The sequence below is a fragment of the Anthonomus grandis genome, chromosome 12 (genome assembly GCF_022605725.1).
Source record: "Anthonomus grandis grandis chromosome 12, icAntGran1.3, whole genome shotgun sequence".
Lineage (NCBI taxonomy): Eukaryota > Metazoa > Arthropoda > Insecta > Coleoptera > Curculionidae > Anthonomus > Anthonomus grandis.
In genome coordinates, this window is record NC_065557.1 from 10,319,036 (window position 1) to 10,337,299 (window position 18,264).

The window sequence follows — 18,264 nt, forward strand, 5'->3', positions numbered from 1 at the left end:
TATCAACATTGAATACAAGCTGATTGCAGATGCACCACTCTTTAATTTTGTGAAGGTCCTCTACTATGAGAGATCTGACTACTTTTTGATCTTTGTTATGCCACAGAATTGTAGTATCATTGGCAAACTGACCCACTAGTCCATGCAGTGATAGAAAGCTTAAGTCATTAAAGTATAATAAAAATAAAATAGGACCTAACACTGACCCTTGAGGTACACCACATTTAAGGTGTGCTATCCCTGACGAAAATCCAGATGCGACCAGACAGGTATGACTTCAACCACCTCCCTAAATCCGTAAAAATCAAGCTTTAACAGCAGTATTCCATGATCCACACAATCAAAGGCCTTGGACAGATCATAGAACACCGCTGCTGCAGCCTTCTTGGAGTTCACAGATACACACTTTCCAAGAATCTGAAAATGGCATCCTGCGTAACCTTAGATGACTGAAATCCATACTGATTAGGGGACAGCACATTGTATTTGATCAAAAAAGAGACAATTCCCTTTTTTGCAAGCCGCTCAAGAACCTTGGAGAGGATAGACCAAATTGATATGGGACGGAAGTTAGAGGGTCGGTCCAAGCTACCACCTTTATGAAGAGGAATAATCATAGCTTCCTTTAGACAGGATGGGAACTCGCCCTGAAGAAATGACTGATTGATTGCCCAAACCAAAGCACCTAAAGCGCTCGCAGGCAGAAGTGACAGCCGACGTGAAGAGATACCATCGGAACCCGAAGACCTATGATTCTTTAAGCACTGACTTGTTTCAAGGACCTCGGTGGCATCTACAGGGTGGAAAAAGAATGATTGGTTGATAGCATTCCGATTAAGATACTGCAATGGATCGCCGTCACTGGGAACTACTTCCAGTAACTTCTCAGCAATATTAGAAAAAAAGTCATTGAAATCATCGGGCCCCAAGTCCGATTCAACCAACCGCCGACGAGAAGACTGCCTACATTCGTTAATGATTAACCAACTTTCCTTCTGTCTGTTACCGGACGAGTCTAAACGTTCATTGTAATACAGTTCCTTTCTGACTTTTATCAGACGCCTATAAAATTTCCGATAATCCTGAAAATAATATCTGGTGAATTGATTGTCTTGCTAAGCATCGCAAATTTTGGGCAGATATTTTTAGTCCCGCGGTGATCCATGGTTTTCGTCTGTTGGATTTAAGTCTAACCAAGGGAAAGCAGATATTTATTTTATCACGTATAATAAAAGTAAGAAAATGGTTGTGGAGCAGCCTGAATTGTATTCCATTATTATGGCAGTGTATAAAATAAAATTAATGAAATACTTTTAGCGGTACTTTAATTGAAAAATAAACTTTTTCTAATAATACTGTCTCAAGTATACATCCTGACATCCGTATATTTTTATTATTATTTTATTAAATTAAAACACCATTTTATTTTTTTTTTTTTAGTTTCGCCCACTATTTATTAGTTTCTAATGTATTAAAAATGGAATTGTCATCTAAGATTCTATACGAGTTCTGAAGATGATTTAGAAATAGATCGACACCGCAATCTCTGGATTCCAAGAGTATTTTCAAAAGGTTTAACTACCATTAATCTAAACAAAAACAATCGAATCGAATTAATATTTTATTAATGAGATTTAATTTCATTTTAAATTATTACATCAATCAACAAAGCTAGAAATTCATTTTTAATACAATATATTAAAATTTATAATAAAAGATGTGTAATATTTCCTTAAAGTTTAAACAGCGACAATAAATATATAATTAGAAAAACCATAATAATTGTTTTTATCACATTAACCTTCTCTACATCTCTTGCATCAGGACGGTGACTTCTGGCTTCAGGTAAGTAGTGCTTCCGGAGGCTTTAATTTCCTCATCGAAGGCCGGATCCCACTGGAATATCAGAATTGTCGCCGGGACGAGGCGCAGTTCCTGTAACGTCGATTCGAAGTCTTTTTCATCAAACTTTTGGCCGGTCGGGATGCCGAGGACGAAGGGCAAACCTTCATGTTCCAAGTTTTCTCTTACGAAGTCCATTATTTCCGAGAATTTTTCGTAAACTGAGAATGTGCCCTTAAAACGAAATGAAAATTATAAAGTTAAGATAACCATTTGAAACATGTAAGACACCGACTTACTTGTAAGTAGATTCCATCCGGGAATCTTATTCTGATTAAGGAGAATTTATATTTTCGAATTTCCCTTAATTCATCCTTTTCCCTCATTGCTTTTGTTCTTAGTTGCAGTTGTTTCTCTGCCATTTCACTCCTTTAAATCAAAAGATCTTTTTATTACATTTATCTGTATTTAATTAAAAAAAAAAAATTAAACTGAAAATCTACAGCATCGTGATTTTTGGGTGTGAATCTTTTATTGGTTACATGTTTCGCCGATAAGGGCGTCTTTAGTGTGTTAAAAAATAGACTACAATAAATTCTTTTAAGGAACCATGACCGTGTGTCAAAAAAAATTTGAAAGTGTCGAGAGTATCAAATAGGTTAAAACAAGAAACAGTAGTAACTATTATAAACAATTTTAAATAAGTTTTACCTACTCAGCTGTAATTGCTATAATTGTTAAGGCAAAAAAAACTTGGAGCATTATGTCAATAAAGTAGGCAACAATATAGTGTTTGGGTCGTTTATTAAATGATACAATCAAACACATTTTTTATAAATAGTGGACGACCAGTATCTCTTAGCTCCACAGATATATCACACGGCCCGTTTTTGAAGAGTAAAGAATGCTGCATCCGAAAATTACTAGCGTTTTCTCTAAAGCAGGCCCCATAGCAAAGATGAAATTAGGTTTGTTTTAGCAGGAGTTTGACCAATATACAAACTGTCGGGAATCTGCGCAGATGAAAGTACGCGTTTTAGCAAAACTAATCCGGGATTCTGACTGCCTGTTAACTGTTCTAGCAACAACAAAGTTCAGTTTGGAAATTGGTTTAAAACCACTGAAAGTAGTTCGTTTCCTAGGGATTTCAGTTTGGGACATACGCAAGGTATATGTCAAGACTCTTTCTCGTTCGTTTTCTTCTTTTGTTTATCATTTAAATAATTATTAAGAAATGTATATCCGGATTTGGAGTTGGGATAATTGTAATCTGATTTTTGCTGCTTTCAAAGTAATAGGGCTGGTTTTAGAGTTAATTTACTACTGTATTTTATAAATATCTAAAGGTAGATATATAAAAAATCAATAAAATTCTGTGTAATTTTACATTATATATTGGGTATATAAATATATCCAAATTTTTATTATTACGAGTTTTAAGAGAATCCAGAATGTCATCAGACTCTTCAAGTTCGGATTCAAATCATGGATTTGATTTGATGGATGTATCGAGTGATGATGAACTAGTAACCTTATATTACTTATGTTATCAAAAGAGCAATATTTGAATTTGAATATCCTATTCCAAGGCCACAGGAGACCAAAAAACGAAGGCTACCTCAAAGTTACTGTACCACTGTACAATAACCAGGAATTTGTTGAGCATTTGGAGTTAGCATACAAGTGGCTCAAGATATTGGCCATATATTTGAAGAAAGTGAGTTTTTTAAGTCACAATCTGAGGGAAATGGCAAGCTATCACCCTATGAACAAACATAAATTTTTTGTGGTTTGCTGGTCATGAAGCTTTTTCATTTAGATATGTTGGAGACAGATTTGACATCACAATTAGCTGCATTTTTTACGTTCTTAACAGGATGATACATTTCCTAAGTAGAGTCACCAAATGGCCATCTGATCTTGAAAAAATAGCTATTGAACAACATTAATATATTTTTGGAATGTTAAGTATGAAGATTGACTATTTTGTTCTCTCAACCTTTTAAAATTATTTTCAGATGCAACTGGTTTGTGATCATGATTTATTGATAAGGGATATTTTTGTGGGATATCCTGGCTCTGTTCATGATAGAGTTTTTAAAAATTCTCTATGTGCGGAATTGGTAGGAAGGTGTCAAGATTTTTATTTACTGGGAGACGGTGGCTATCCCTGTTTAAGAAACCTTTTAACTCCATATAAAGATTTCTTTTCAGCCATAGAGAGAAACTTTAATTTAAAGCTATCAACAAATCGATATGTCATTGAGGCATTGTTTAGACTTGCTGAAGCAAAAATGATGACAACTGTACCATATCAAATTAAGCAAAATTGATAGTATAGTGCACTTTATTCGGGCTTGCTCTGTACGACACAATTTATCTCTAATAGGAAAAAATTTCATTGCCAAAGATGAAATAAACATAGAACTACCTTTACCCCCCAACGATGCCGGACAAGATGACGATAATCAAGATATTAATAGGGATGCTGCTGACCACAGAGATTTTGTTGCTAAGTTTTAAGGCAACCTTGGCGTTAAAAGAATGTGGGTGGTGAATCAGCAAACTTGGCATAGGTACTCCATGAAAAATATTTGTGTCATATTTATTATATAATGAAGATATTTTATTTACCGTTTGTTTGAGTATTTTCTTGGTTAGAAACTGTTGTTGATGGTGAAATAAGAAAATTTTTGACGCCTAAAAATAAAAATATTGCCTATTTAGAGAAAGTTTCTACAGCATGGTAGTAAAATTAAATGCATACTATTGATGTTAATACCATTAACATCAATAGTATGCATTTAAAAAAATAATATTTATTACACTTATAATAAAATAATTACTTTTATTGAAAAATATTTAGATGTTCAAAATAAATAACACAAAACCTAACAAAAAAACATATTACATAATGGTTTTTAGTTGCGAAATATCAACGTCGTGTCTTAAAAAGATGTTCTAGCACATATAAATCCGAAACCGTTTGCAACGCGGTTCCAGTCTGGTCATGCGCGACTACGATATACATCAAACTAGTTTCAAACCATCCCAAATTTCCTGCAAGAACAAACCTATTACTATTAATGCAAAGTAACTGTTTTGCCCAACTCAGCCCCAAGTTCCTGAGTACCGTATCACCGACAAAAATATTGTCGAGAACACCCAGCAAACAAATAAACGAGAAGCATTGGAAAGTAACGGGGGGATTTGCATCTACTCTGATGGTCAAGCTGCCCTCGAGGCGATTCAGAAACCCAGGGCCAGCTCAGCGCTAGTTCAGGAATGCAGAGACGCATTGGAAAGACTTGCAGCACACGGGGAAGTGAGACTGAAGTGGATCCCAGGACCCAAGGGTGTCGAGGGCAATGAAGGGGCTGACAAACTGGCAAGACAAGGTTCTGCCAACCCCTTCGTAGATCCCGAACATTGTCTCGGTCTCAATAAAAAACAAATAATCCGGACTGGGAAAAAACAAGGAAGAATTGGAGAAGAACAGAAGGATGCAGACAGGCCAAAGAAATGATACCAGACCATGACGGCTCTAAAGTAAGGCGACTGCTAGCAAAGACCCGACATAGTATCAAAGACTTGGTGGGAATCCTGACTGGGCACAACTGTCTAAACAGGCATCTACACCTTCTTGGTATAAGAGAAAGCCCGCTCTGTCCGAAATGTGGCTCCCAAAGATTCAAGGTCTGAGCTGCGCTAGACCTAGAAGGGTAGTATAGTCGACAAATAATGTAAATTTCCTCTACATCGAGGTTCGTTAGATCATTGATGTACAGAAGAAACATGGCTGGACTCCTGTGGTTCTCAGAGTGAAAGTGATATTAGAAGTACTCACAAACCAGAAGAAAACCACTCTGCAGACACCTCTGTAAAATTATAATGGTGGAGCTTTCGCAACAGAATCTCGAAACTGACACAGTCAAATGCTTTTGACAAGTCACAAAACACTCCGGCAGAAGCCCTACCATGATTAATTTGGCAGTAGGGGTTATGAAGGAAGTTGTACGTGGCACCGTTTGTGCTAGCAACCAATGGTTCTCTTTTGATATAATTAAAATATGAATGAAATACTTGATTATTTGTAAACTTGCGTGTTTCATGCAGGCAGCTTAATAGTTCCTAGAAGAAATTTGAAGACCCTTAGTAAACCAAAATTTATCAGTTCTTGATTTCTTCCTCTTAATCTTTACCTATGGAAAGGAAGTATCAAAGTGGTCAACCAGCCTACTATAAAACAGCTATAGTTTAGTGATAACAGAAAAACCACTGGAAAGCTATGTTGTTGGGCGATAATGAAATTCACAAGTGAGTAGAAGATCTTTAAAACTTGACACATTGGCCGATAATTAGTAGCATCAGCATACCCCTATCGTCCTAATTATTTATTTGTTGCATGTATCAATAGCTATTTTAGCATTATTGTTTTAAACGATATTTCAGCAGACCAGCTGAAGTAGTAGTAAAAAGTCATTATCGGCAGAATTCAGGTTAAATTATTCATATAGAGACAGAAATGTTAAACTGTGCCAATGTGTTTTTGTGAAGACAGTACTTTGTTAATAAGACAGACCGTCACTCACAACACAATTATATTTATTTATAAAATATTATACCACTTAGTTCCAAGTCATTTAGTAGAAAACTGTAAGTTTGTTAGTGACATTCATCAATACAATACAAGATCAAAAGATAATTTTTACATAGACAGGGTAAATACTGGTGCAGGTCAAAATAGTTTATATTTTAAAGGTTTAAAACAATACAATGAGTTGCCGGATTATGTAAAGAGCTGTAATAATATAAATAGCTTTAAAAGGGAATGTAAGCAATATATTAAAACTTTAATTGTTATATAGTTAAACCAATGTATGAAATTGATTCTAGCCCAGTGCTAATAAAGGATTTTTTTTAAGTTTATAAAAGGGAGAATATTTGTAAAGGATTCAACACTTCCTTCTAAGAAGGTAATATTTATACACTCTACTTCCAAATAAACTTCTTTCAAAAATTCTGTTTAAAATAAGAGGTAACTGACTAAGAATATCAGGACAATCTATTTTGTTCTTCAGTATTTTAAGAAAGAGTGCACACAAATTGTCCTTTTACTCAGAAACAGTTTATAAAAAATTCCTAACAAATGTTCATTATCACAGCCTCTCTAGAGATATATATCGAATTTCCTGAAATACCAGCACTTCAGAAACCTCCTTTAATCACCAAAATTGGCAAAAGCAAACTATCAAAAAGATTCACTTCACACCTAACTTGGTGATTCTAGTAATAAATCCAGAATTTTTTTGGGCATTTTCTAATTTATATAAAATATGTTCAGACAATGAAAGAGTGGGGTCAAAAATTACTCCTAGATCTTTCAAATTCAAATATGCTTTATTTTTTCAAACATAAGATTGTTATATACGAAGCGTACTTAAAAATATAAATGATTACAACCATTAACAAGTAATTATATTAAGTCAAACAACAGTACCCTCTATGACAAGTTTAACATGCACAAGGGATAAAAAGGCAAAAGATTTGCAACAACTAAGAAGAGGTATACAAACCATGCTTCCCATAAGGTCACCAATGTATTATAGTCATTGAAATATGCAAGCATTGAGTAATAAGCTCAACCAATTAAGAATCTCTTTAAAAGTAATTTGAATCTTTTAAGTGATCTCGCCTCTCTAATACTTCTCGGCAGGTGATTAAAGAGTTTTATATTAAGGCAAATGCTGGGATTGAAGCCGTTAATTATTTTGCTGGCGTGTAACATCTTGGATTTAATGTTAACAGATTTATGTTGATATAATCAGACATGCAACTTCCTGTATGTAGATACAGTAGATTATAAGACTATTCTCTAGATGACAGCCCACAAAAAATATTACAAAGCGCGCTTCTGAACAACAAACAAAATCTGCAGAAAGTAATTACTCGTGCGAACCTAAAAGAAAATGCCGGACCTAAGATTAAATTCAATCAGGGAAAGTACGCTGAAAAGTCACTCAAATAGCAAAGCAATCTGCATAAGCTCTGAAACTGCTACTCCTCTAAGCCATAACTTCCTCAGCCGATTCTCATGACTAACGCAGTTGAATGATTTCGACAAGTCGCAAAACCCTGCAGCGAAAACCCCACCACTCTGATCATAAAGAACGTTCGGAACGTTGTATGTAAAATATTCTTGGATTTTAAAGAATACATTACACGATTTTTAACAATCTAGTAGTTCATCAAATATATGGGTCTTATGAACAGGAATAACCTTGGCAGCCTTTAAACAAGCGTGAAATGTGTCCATAACCTGATGCATTTATAACCCCAACAAGGGCATTTAGAGCGATATCTGCCATGTATAGAAATATCCTAGCAGTCCTCTCCAGCTGAACTTTAGCTCAGCCAAGTCTGTAGGTATAAAGAAAAATGAACCCTGAACCGCGCGAAAAGAAGGCACTAAAGAAGTTCGACCATAAGAAAATGCACCGGTCTTGGAGCTTTTTTCCTTCTTCACTAATTTCACATAAAACGGCTTCATGGTCTGACATAACCGAACTCGCAACAGTGCATATGTTTTGGATAACTTGAACAAACAGTCATTGGTGCCTCTGCTTGGCTACTTAGGTTATTGTAGATGGGTGTGACAAATTCTGACTTGTTAAATATGCCACAAGCTGGCTACTCAGTTTTTTTCTCTTATATTGGTTTTTAATTTTTTAAAGTATGAATTATTGTCTGTTTGTTGATGCCCTTTAACCGCGAAACATGTAACCAATAGAAAATTGATGATACTGAAGATTTTCAGTTTTATTTTTTCAAGATTCTTATAGTCGGTACTTTTAGGGGAAATAGATGTTTTCTACGACTTGTAGTACAAAATATTTAATATACTTATTGTGACAAATCTATGTACAGGGTGATCCAGCTAAATCTTTCATAAAAAAACTTTCAACTGAACACTATAGATTCTGAGAGAAGATAAACGCCTCTAATAAAAAGCTTACAGGGTGGGCATATATGCCCAATAAATTAAAAGGCTAATGATTATGATCTTACCTAGTTTGTTGTTCTTTTTTAATCTCTTCCGGTGACATTGCATAAAAGTCATGAGGTAGTTCCACTCTTACTGCCGCCTGGGCTGGAGAAAGAACCTGCAAATTCCTGTCTAACTCTAATTCAATTCGATTTTCCGACTTGAGAGCATCTCTTAAGAACTAAAATAGAAAACAGGTTAAGTAAGCTAAAAAAAGACCACTCTTGGTAACCTTGACGTACCTCTAAAGTTGTTCCTTCTAAGTTATCCTCTGACCACACCCAAAAATCTTCCTCGGTGCCATTATGTTCCAGTTTTTGCTGTCTGAAACCGGCCGCAAACAAAAACTCCGTGGCTCCCAATAAAGGAGCCACCTTTTCCGAAAATGTTTGATTGGAACATCGGATTTTATGGAATTTTGTTTCAGTCGGGTTTGCCATTATGTTATCTATGTATCGACAAAGGATATTAACACACTCTTGTACCTAAATATGGGATTTCGTTTTTAAGAACGTCTTAAAAAAGAATTTTCTGGGTCTCACCTTAGATCTATTATAATTGCATGAATATAAAATTAGGCAGGCAGTTATGCCGCGCTCTTCCTCCAGGGCGGCAAATAGAAACTCTTTGATTTTTACTTTCCATTCTTCTTTGGTCAGGACCTCGTCGCTTATTAGGGGACATTTAAAGTAAACACCTGGAATTTATTTATATACAGCATACTGTAGAGTAGAATTTGTAGCATAACTGTTTAGATTTTTATATCAAAATTATAAAAACATTTGCATTTGATTTTATGGCTACAGAACCAAATAAAATTCCTTACCATTTTCATAAAAAGAACAATTATGCTATTAAACTAAGAATCTTCTCCAATTGAACGGGGACTTATTAGATAAAAATAATAAATTATAATTATATATAATTTACTAAATATAAACTACCAAGTAATATGTTATTATGTATGAGTCAAATTCTTGGGATTTCTTGAGGCTGAAGGTACCAAGAGGCCTTAAGAATATTTTTTTTTTTGGTTGGTTTGCACAAAATGTACAAACAGTGAATTATGAAAGAAAAACAAAGTATTTTCTATATAAATATATAAAGTGATAACTTAAGGTAACAATAACATAGATATAAAAATATTTGGCGTTGATCACTTCAAATATTTGGGAGCCATTCTGAATAGCCATGTATAAATTTAAAAAACTTATGTACTACAGATTTCCCAATTAAAAGCAATATATTATGGCCTCATGAAGTCCTCATGATTGTGGCATTTTAGGATGGGTTAGTTGCTGGAAAACTGTGCAATTTAAATTAGAAGTCGTACAAAAGCGAATTATAGAGATCATGTTTGAAAAACTCTTTAAATAATATTCAACCCCAGTTTTGTATAAAGAATCCTTTATCTGTTATCCACGCCAACTTAGGAGATAACCCCATAAAGGCATCAAACCCAACAAAAAGGGCATCTAAATCCATAGGGCAAATAGACATATAAGAGAACTTATCTATGTCAGTAAGTATAAAAAAGAAATTCGTATATGGGCATTACAAAACCACGATAATATTCATTCGGTACTAGATTAATTCTTAATAGTCTTTAATTTTAAAATATGTCAGCTTAAATTTACAAGTTTTATGGGGCCAGTTTCTCAGTGCATCTTTTAAATTAGTAATCAAAAGGGAGTATAATTTTAAAGTATCTTCATAACATGGTATATTGTAAGACTTGGTATACTGTAAGGCATATTTATGAAAAACTTTAATGTAAATTTCATTACATAATATAACTTATTTATATTAATATTCTAATATTAATACATTTGTTCATTGTGAATGTAATATTTATTAAAAAAATTATTTATTTATTTATTTCAATATACGTCAGAGCCAGTTTACAAAAACAAAATACTAGACAATATAACAATATAAATACAATATACTAGAATAACAAAAAAAAAATATACCAAGATAAAACCTCTGAAAAAACAATCATTAACAGGGCTAAAAACTTAACATCATCCAAGGAACGTAGATTAAAGTGTAAGATTATTTATTTTTGATTTGAATGACCGTAAGCCGCCGGAAAATGGTTCCAAACTATTTTCATTAAAGAAACGCAAGGTCCTAGTCAGTGGAGAAAAAAACCCATAGTTGGCCGAATGAAAGGGTAAACGAAACATAGAAGAGTTGATCCTTCTTTTACAGGTGTTAAAAGGAATTGCTTCCAAGATGGTAGAACAATGATATAAACCATTTAAGATCTTATAAAACGTTAAAGCATCAGAATAATGCCTTCTGACTTCAAGATTAGGGATATTAAATTGGACACTGATAGCATTATAGTCGATGTAATAATTACGAAAAATATTAACTTCAGCTCTATAAGCAAGGGATCTTAAGAATCTTCTTTGTACAGCCTCAAGGCGTTCAATATGACAATCATAATAAGGGGACCAAATTACAGACCCATACTCAAGCACGGAACGTACCAAAGAGTAATGAAGTAATTTGAAATAATAAGGTGAAAGATGTACACTATTTCTAGTGATAAAACCAAGACTACGCATACTCCTGTTAATAATATCCAAAATGTGCGGCAAAAAAGTTAGCTTGGTATCAAAAAGAACACCTAAATCTTTAACTGTATCAACTGACTTGAGTTCGTTATTGTTGATTGTGTATTGATAATTAATAATTTTATTAGAACGACCAAACGAAATACAAACACACTTCTTTACATTCAGTTCCAGACTATTGCTATTACACCACTCAGCAACACTATTTAAATCCAATTGAAGTAGCTCAGCATCAAGATATGACTCAATGGCTTTATACAGTTTAAAATCATCAGCAAAAGCAAGATGTTTTGAATGAACAATTACATCACTCAAATCTCTTATGAACAAGTTAAAAAAGACCGGTCCAATATGCGAACCTTGAGACACGCCTGAAGATACCATTAGAAATATAATTACTTATCCTGACCAACTGTGTGCGACCAGTCAAAAAACTGTGACAAAATTCGACCAAAGTCCTACCAAGGCCCATAGCCCCAAACTTCTAAACCAGATGTTCATGACCAACCCTATCAAAGGCCTTCGAGAAGTCTGTGTACACACTATCGACCTGTACAGACCTCTCAAAAGCACCAATCAAATCATATTGGTAAGTCAACAGGTTAGTCACCATAGATCTACCCTGACAAAAACCATGCTGATGATCACTAAGCAATCGCCTACAGTGCCACGAAAATCGCACAGAAAACAACCTGTCAGCTTAGGAACTACAGACTGAATACACACACATCTATAGTTACAAATATTAGTTCTATCGCCATTTTTATGAATTGGTGTTAAAAAGCTTACCTTCCATTAATCAGGAAATTTGCCTGATGTCAAGCAAAGATTGAAAAGGTGATGCAGAGGCTTACTCAGAGTGCACACACAGTTAATCAAATTTATAGTCAGGAGCCTTGCGGACAGGTTGCCTGTATGTAGTTTCAAAATACCTAGCAAATAAGTTTACAATATCTTTACCATTACCAGCAACCTTGGCTTCCATATGCATGCTTTTGGGGTATAAATCAGACCTACGTAATCTATTGATGTGTTTCCAAAATGAAGGATCATGAGAAATTTCAGTATTTAATCTTTCAATGTATGACATAAAACATTCATCACGAAAAGTTTTACCTTTATTCCTCAAATTTGAAAAATTAACATAATCCATGGGATCCTTGCTATTTTTGAATTTTGTGTCAGCAATCTTTTTTTGAATAACAAGATTCTGTAATTTTGTACTAAACCAAGCGGGAAAATTAGATGATTTAAAATATTTAATTGGACATCTCAATAGCAAAATAGAGAGCACTGTAAAAAATATCAATGCATTTATTAATATCCTTCTGATTAAAAGCAGTATCCCAATTCATGCAAGCAAGGTATTATTAATATTAATTATTTATGGCAACAAAATCATAATAATAAACATCATACTTAAGACTAAAATCACAATTAATAGGAATACTTATTTCATAAGCAGGATGGTGGTTTGATGTCGGTGATAAATTTTCAGTGGCATATATGACTTTGACAACATTTGACAAACTTGAGAAAAACAGATCAAGAAATGTACCAAACAAATTTGGCCATTTACCTGCTTAAGATTATGATAGTTACAACAACTACATGGCACATTTGCAGATGTTATAGACTCAGCCGTCTCAACATGCAGTCCGTTCACAGAGTTCCTCCATACCGCATGTGGCAGATTAAAATCACCACACAATAGAATATCACAACTAGTATGAACACTCACAAGATCCATGGATGTAGAGGCAAATTTCTCATAAATTGATCAAGGAGAAGCAGGAGGGATGTAGACAGCACCAAAAATGATATTCTTGTCACTGCATGATACAAGCACAAAGATGTGTTCCACAGGGTTGAATCCCTGGTCTGTGCTTTAAAACATTTACGAACAGCAATCAAAGTGCCACCACCCCTTTGCACCTGTATTTGTGTAACTTTGATCCTGACGGAAAATATTGAAGTCAGTGAACCTTAACTCCGAGTCGAGGAAGGAAAAGGAAATTGATATTCTTTTGATATATTATACGACTTACTGAGCATGTTACTACTATTTTATATATACATTGCATATTTTATTTGATTTATACTTTTATTTTAGTATGGAGTCCATGTAAGACCTAAATGTTATTATAAAATCATTTTATTTATACAAATAAATTAAAAGACACCAAAAGATCTGTGGTATCACTACGTCTATAATAATATCTTCTTCTTTTTCTACAATACTCTCCTATTTTTGTTGAAAAAAAAAACATAAACATTCTTGAAAGCCCTCGTCCTATCTAAAAAGTATATAAAGTTTAACTTACAACAGTCTTGATAGTCAAATAATTAAACTTTAAAGCTTTAGACTTATCCACTAAGTCACAAGAAGAAGAGTTGTTAGCCAAAAAAGTAAAGATAATTGTTAAATACATTTTTTAAATACATATGGTTTTAGTTTTTGAACAAAATTACTACCCAATAAGTCAATGCACTATTATAATGCAACAAAATATAATAGTGCAAATAATGCAAAAAAAACTAAATTTTTCCTATGTCTTATGAACATTCATAATTAAACTGAAATTACAGATCTTAACTCATAATTAAATAGTAAGCAAAATTTACCTATTTAAATTGAAGAATAAATTTAATCCAATTATTAGATTTATATTTTAATGGAATATCATTTTTTTTTTAATTGGAAGATCATGCAACACTGGTCCAACATTCATGAAATGTAATGATTTTTTTCCAATAGAAGATATTGACAAAAAATTACTAGATAATAGAAAATTGAGATTTGAATTAATTTTAAAGATGACAAGAAGGAGAAAAACCAGCAAATAATAACAAGAAAGCCCATTTTAAGAAAAAAGCTGTTGTTAATAACAAGTTGTGATTTATTCCCATAAATGACAAATATAAAAGTTTTATAAGATTAATGAAAGTAAGAAATTTTCAGATAATATTGATTGTAAAGACTTTATTATTAAAGAGTTTATTTTACATCCTATAAAAAACTTTCTTTAGTACTGTCTAAATAAATTTCTAATGCTGCCTAAACCAATATATTTAAATAGATCCAAGCACTGAATCTAATAAAATATGGTATAAATGGAATTTAAAAACATGCCAAAATACAAAAATTTTACAAAATATTTCTTTGAAGCATATTACAACCTAGTTTAAATCTATTTTGAGTCAAAATCTAAATCTCAATAGCCACAAGTATTTTTATGGCACATCTTAACCAATCTATTTCAGTAAATATTTGTATTAATAAATGGTGTTGCCAAATTTGTATCTATGATGCAGGCAGTTTCTTTGAAAACATGTTTATCAGTATATGGTGACAAACACCCTAATAAAATTTGTTTGCTTAGGAATTTGCTCACTATGAGGTATTTAAAAAAAAAAGCTTAAATATCACATCTTGCAGCATCATCATGTTTTGTTCTTGAAATAAAAGGCAAAAAATTAGAATTTACCTTTTACTGCTAAATGCGGAGATGTTTCCAGCTCTGTTTGTTTTGGTCCATGAAGTGGGATTTCATTTGATTCAGCATTGTTCTTTTTTTCTGCTTCTAGTTCCCTTCGAACCTAAATAGAAGATCTATAAGACTTTAAAATTTAAGGTTTTATAAGCTAAAGCAAATGTTGATTATGAATTTGTCCTTTATATTATCATTTGACAGCCACATTCTTCCAATCAGGTAACAAATAGAGCAATTCTACTAGATTTATGTTTTCCACATAAAGTAATAGTTGTTCACTTTTACAGAACACAAACTTAAACTTGGCAATATTAATGAACAATTCTGTGGCAGAAGGTGTGTTACCTACAAAATTGAAAATTAGGAGTCTATTTGCATTTTAAGTACCTTTTCCAACATATCTGAAAAACTTATGTACGATATAACTCTACATTTTTCCCAACATACTTTTCAATAAAATATATCTATCAACACCACTTTTTTTTAATTAATTCAATATGTCTGCGAAAATATGAAGAGAAAGTTATGCTGTTAAATGCAGTGACTTTTCTGTTTCACCTATCTTTGGAAACAATTAATTCCATTTTTATTAGGCATAAATTGTAGCAAAAAAACAAACAAGGTAATGTATTAAATTGTGTTATATCATATATGACCAATAGATCATTGGTTGTGAAAGTGGGTGATGATTTCTCAAATGAATACAACTGCAAACTTGGAACTCCAGAGGGTGGCACTTTTGAGCCATTTCTTATTATAAGTTAACAATGTTGTAAACATCTTTCAGAATACATTGATGATGTTAGATTGTTTATGTATGCAGATCATACTCCTGCCTCCTCTATTACAAAGAGATTTAAGGATTGGTGTGAAGGAAATCACCTTATAATAAGTTTAGAAAAAACTAAATGCATATATTTTTAAAAAGGTATCTTAAGTGTTTAGAATTTGTCTGTGAATCAACAGTTAAATTTTTAGGGTGCATAATAGACCAAAATCTATCTTTTGCATCTCAAATTTGCAAGATATGTGGCAAATTATCTGGTCTCAATGTTTCAATTTTTAACCTTGAAAGACATCTGGGAAGGAATATTATTATCTATCTTCTTTTTATCTTTTATATTAATGATCTTATAAAATTGATTTCCTGCCTTAGACTAGCTTATGCTGATGATCTGAAAATATTCTGCTGTATCAATAGTATCTTGGACTGCTTGTTCTTACAGAGTAACTTGGACCTAATTAGGGGGTGGTGCAGTCAAAATCAGTTATGTCTTAACATCTCGAAATGCTGTGTGATCTCCTTTCACCGAACCAAGGATCCTGTATTGTTTAATTACAATATAGACAATCAAATCCTCTGTAGAAGTACTTTTATTAAAGATCTAGGGGTTGTATTCGAAGATAGGCTCACATTTGTGCCACATATTGAACAGACAGTGACCTCCTCGTTGAAACTTCTGGGTTTTGTCATTCGAAATAGCCGACTCTTTAACAACTCAAACTCAATAAAACTATTGTACTTTTCAAGTACAATAGTTTTATTGTAATTAGATCAAGACTGGAATATGGTTCCTTGGTGTGGTGTCCTTTCTATGATCGCCATGTTGGCTACATGGAGAGTGTTCAGAGAAGGGTTTTAAAGTTTCTTAAGTTTCGCGAGGATGGAATATATCCTGTTAGGGGACATGATCATGATCTGATGCTAGGTAGATTTAATCTGCCATCTCTGGCCATGAGGAGAACAATTCATTCTGTAACATTCTTATGGAAGTTGGTCAATAATCAAATAAATTCTCCTCCTCTGTTGAACGATATTCTATTTCATGTACCATGATTTGCTTCTAGAGCAAATATCACTTTTGCTTTAGATCGCCCCAGAACTAACATTAGGTTTCAGGATCCTGTATATGAAATGTGCAGAATTTTTAATTCAGTATCATCAACCTATGACATATTTGTATGCTCCATAAAGGATCTAGTTTTGTCTGTGACAAACCAACAGTTACCATAATTCCTTTTCTCTTCCTTTTTTCCCTTGTCCCATGAATCCCTTTCTTTGTTCATTCTAATGTTAATTTACATCTCCTTTAATTTTGATATATACATGATGTTACTATAGTAATTTAAGTTTTCCTTATTTTTCTTTCTTTTTGTTATTTAATTTATAGTAATTTAATACTTGTTTACACTTTCAAAACATTAATTGTAGATTTTCCTGTAACTGAGCTTTGCCTGTTGGAAATAAACTGCTAAATAAATAAATAAATATATACTGTGGTATAATGTACCCTCTTTTAAGCTCACATGTTGCCATTTGGAGTATCAGAGGCACAAAGGGTTTTTGTATTTCAAAACATTGTTGTACATGGAAGTGACTACTGTCTAATGACTATGATAATAATCATGACCAACTACTACTACTTTTATATACTAATAGGTGTCTTTAAAACAAAATTACCTCTAAAAGCAGTTACAATTGAGTCTGAGATTAAAGTGCCCCACTTGCTAACCTAAATGTTGTTTTTAATACATATTTTAATTTGATGAAAAACAAAAATTCTCATTTTAAAACCAATTTAATTTAGATTTAGGATATATAAAAAAAAATTAGTTTTCAACTTAAACTATTACTTATCTCACTTTAAAAATAATAAAATAAAATAAACTTACTTTTGCTTGAATAGCAGCCAGAGAAGTATTAAATGTAGAGTCCTTCTTTTGATTGGACAGTCTACTTAAAGCAGCCTCCGCTGCTGCTCTTCTAGCCTCTGATGGTTCTGTTTTTGGTGGCGGTACATATCCAGGTTTTTTCTGAGGTGCCACTACTGATGTAGAGGATGTCTCTGTTAACTTGTGTCCCGGACCAGCTTTCTTAAACTTAGAATCCGCCTTCTTTTTGGCAAAGAAGTTTTTCACTTTTTCAGAGATTTTTTCTGCCATAATTAGATTCTTGGGGTGTGTTCTTTGGGGAGTTTTAACTTTGATACGCTCGCCTTTAACTCTTCGATTTCTTTGGTGCTTGCTGAAGGTAAATGGGTCAATACAGTGAAAGGGTATGATGGGCAATCGAGAGTTAAATTGCTACCGCAGAATGTGATCTTACCTAGTTTAATAAAACGTTCGTAAATGTCTTTGCCGTAATATTTCCAAGCAATGGTCAACAGGAGCAAATTCAATAACAAAATGCCAGAAAACACTTTGAGAAGTTTCACTTGGAAGTCGTGAACACCTGCTGTCAGATGGTCGGGTTCGCGTAATATTTCAACAGTGTCCAGAAGGTATATTTGTAGGGTAT

The 18,264-nt window shown here is 33.2% G+C and overlaps 1 protein-coding gene across 1 annotated transcript; it reads right to left on the reverse strand.

The window, feature by feature from the left end:
- Positions 1-1,608: 1,608 nt before the first annotated feature.
- Positions 1,609-18,223, reverse strand: LOC126742854 (UBX domain-containing protein 6). The gene is made up of 8 exons (XM_050449668.1): positions 18,073-18,223; positions 17,640-17,991; positions 14,961-15,072; positions 9,430-9,584; positions 9,130-9,372; positions 8,911-9,068; positions 2,142-2,271; positions 1,609-2,076 (listed from the first exon to the last, which is right to left on the reverse strand). The coding sequence occupies exons 2-8, from the start codon at positions 17,907-17,909 to the stop codon at positions 1,807-1,809; spliced, it is 1,338 nt and encodes a 445-aa protein (XP_050305625.1). The 5' UTR covers positions 17,910-17,991; positions 18,073-18,223; the 3' UTR covers positions 1,609-1,806.
- Positions 18,224-18,264: the final 41 nt, after the last annotated feature.

Excerpts from the sequence above, each read along its gene's own strand:
- LOC126742854 (XM_050449668.1), bottom strand. The coding sequence starts at position 17,909 with ATGGCAGAAAAAATCTCTGAAAAAGTGAAAAACTTCTTTGCCAAAAAG. Across the intron at positions 9,069-9,129 it reads TAGAAGGAACAACTTTAGAG|TTCTTAAGAGATGCTCTCAA; the intron begins GTACGTCAAGGT and ends TTTCTATTTTAG. Across the intron at positions 2,077-2,141 it reads CGGATGGAATCTACTTACAA|GGCACATTCTCAGTTTACGA; the intron begins GTAAGTCGGTGT and ends TTTCGTTTTAAG.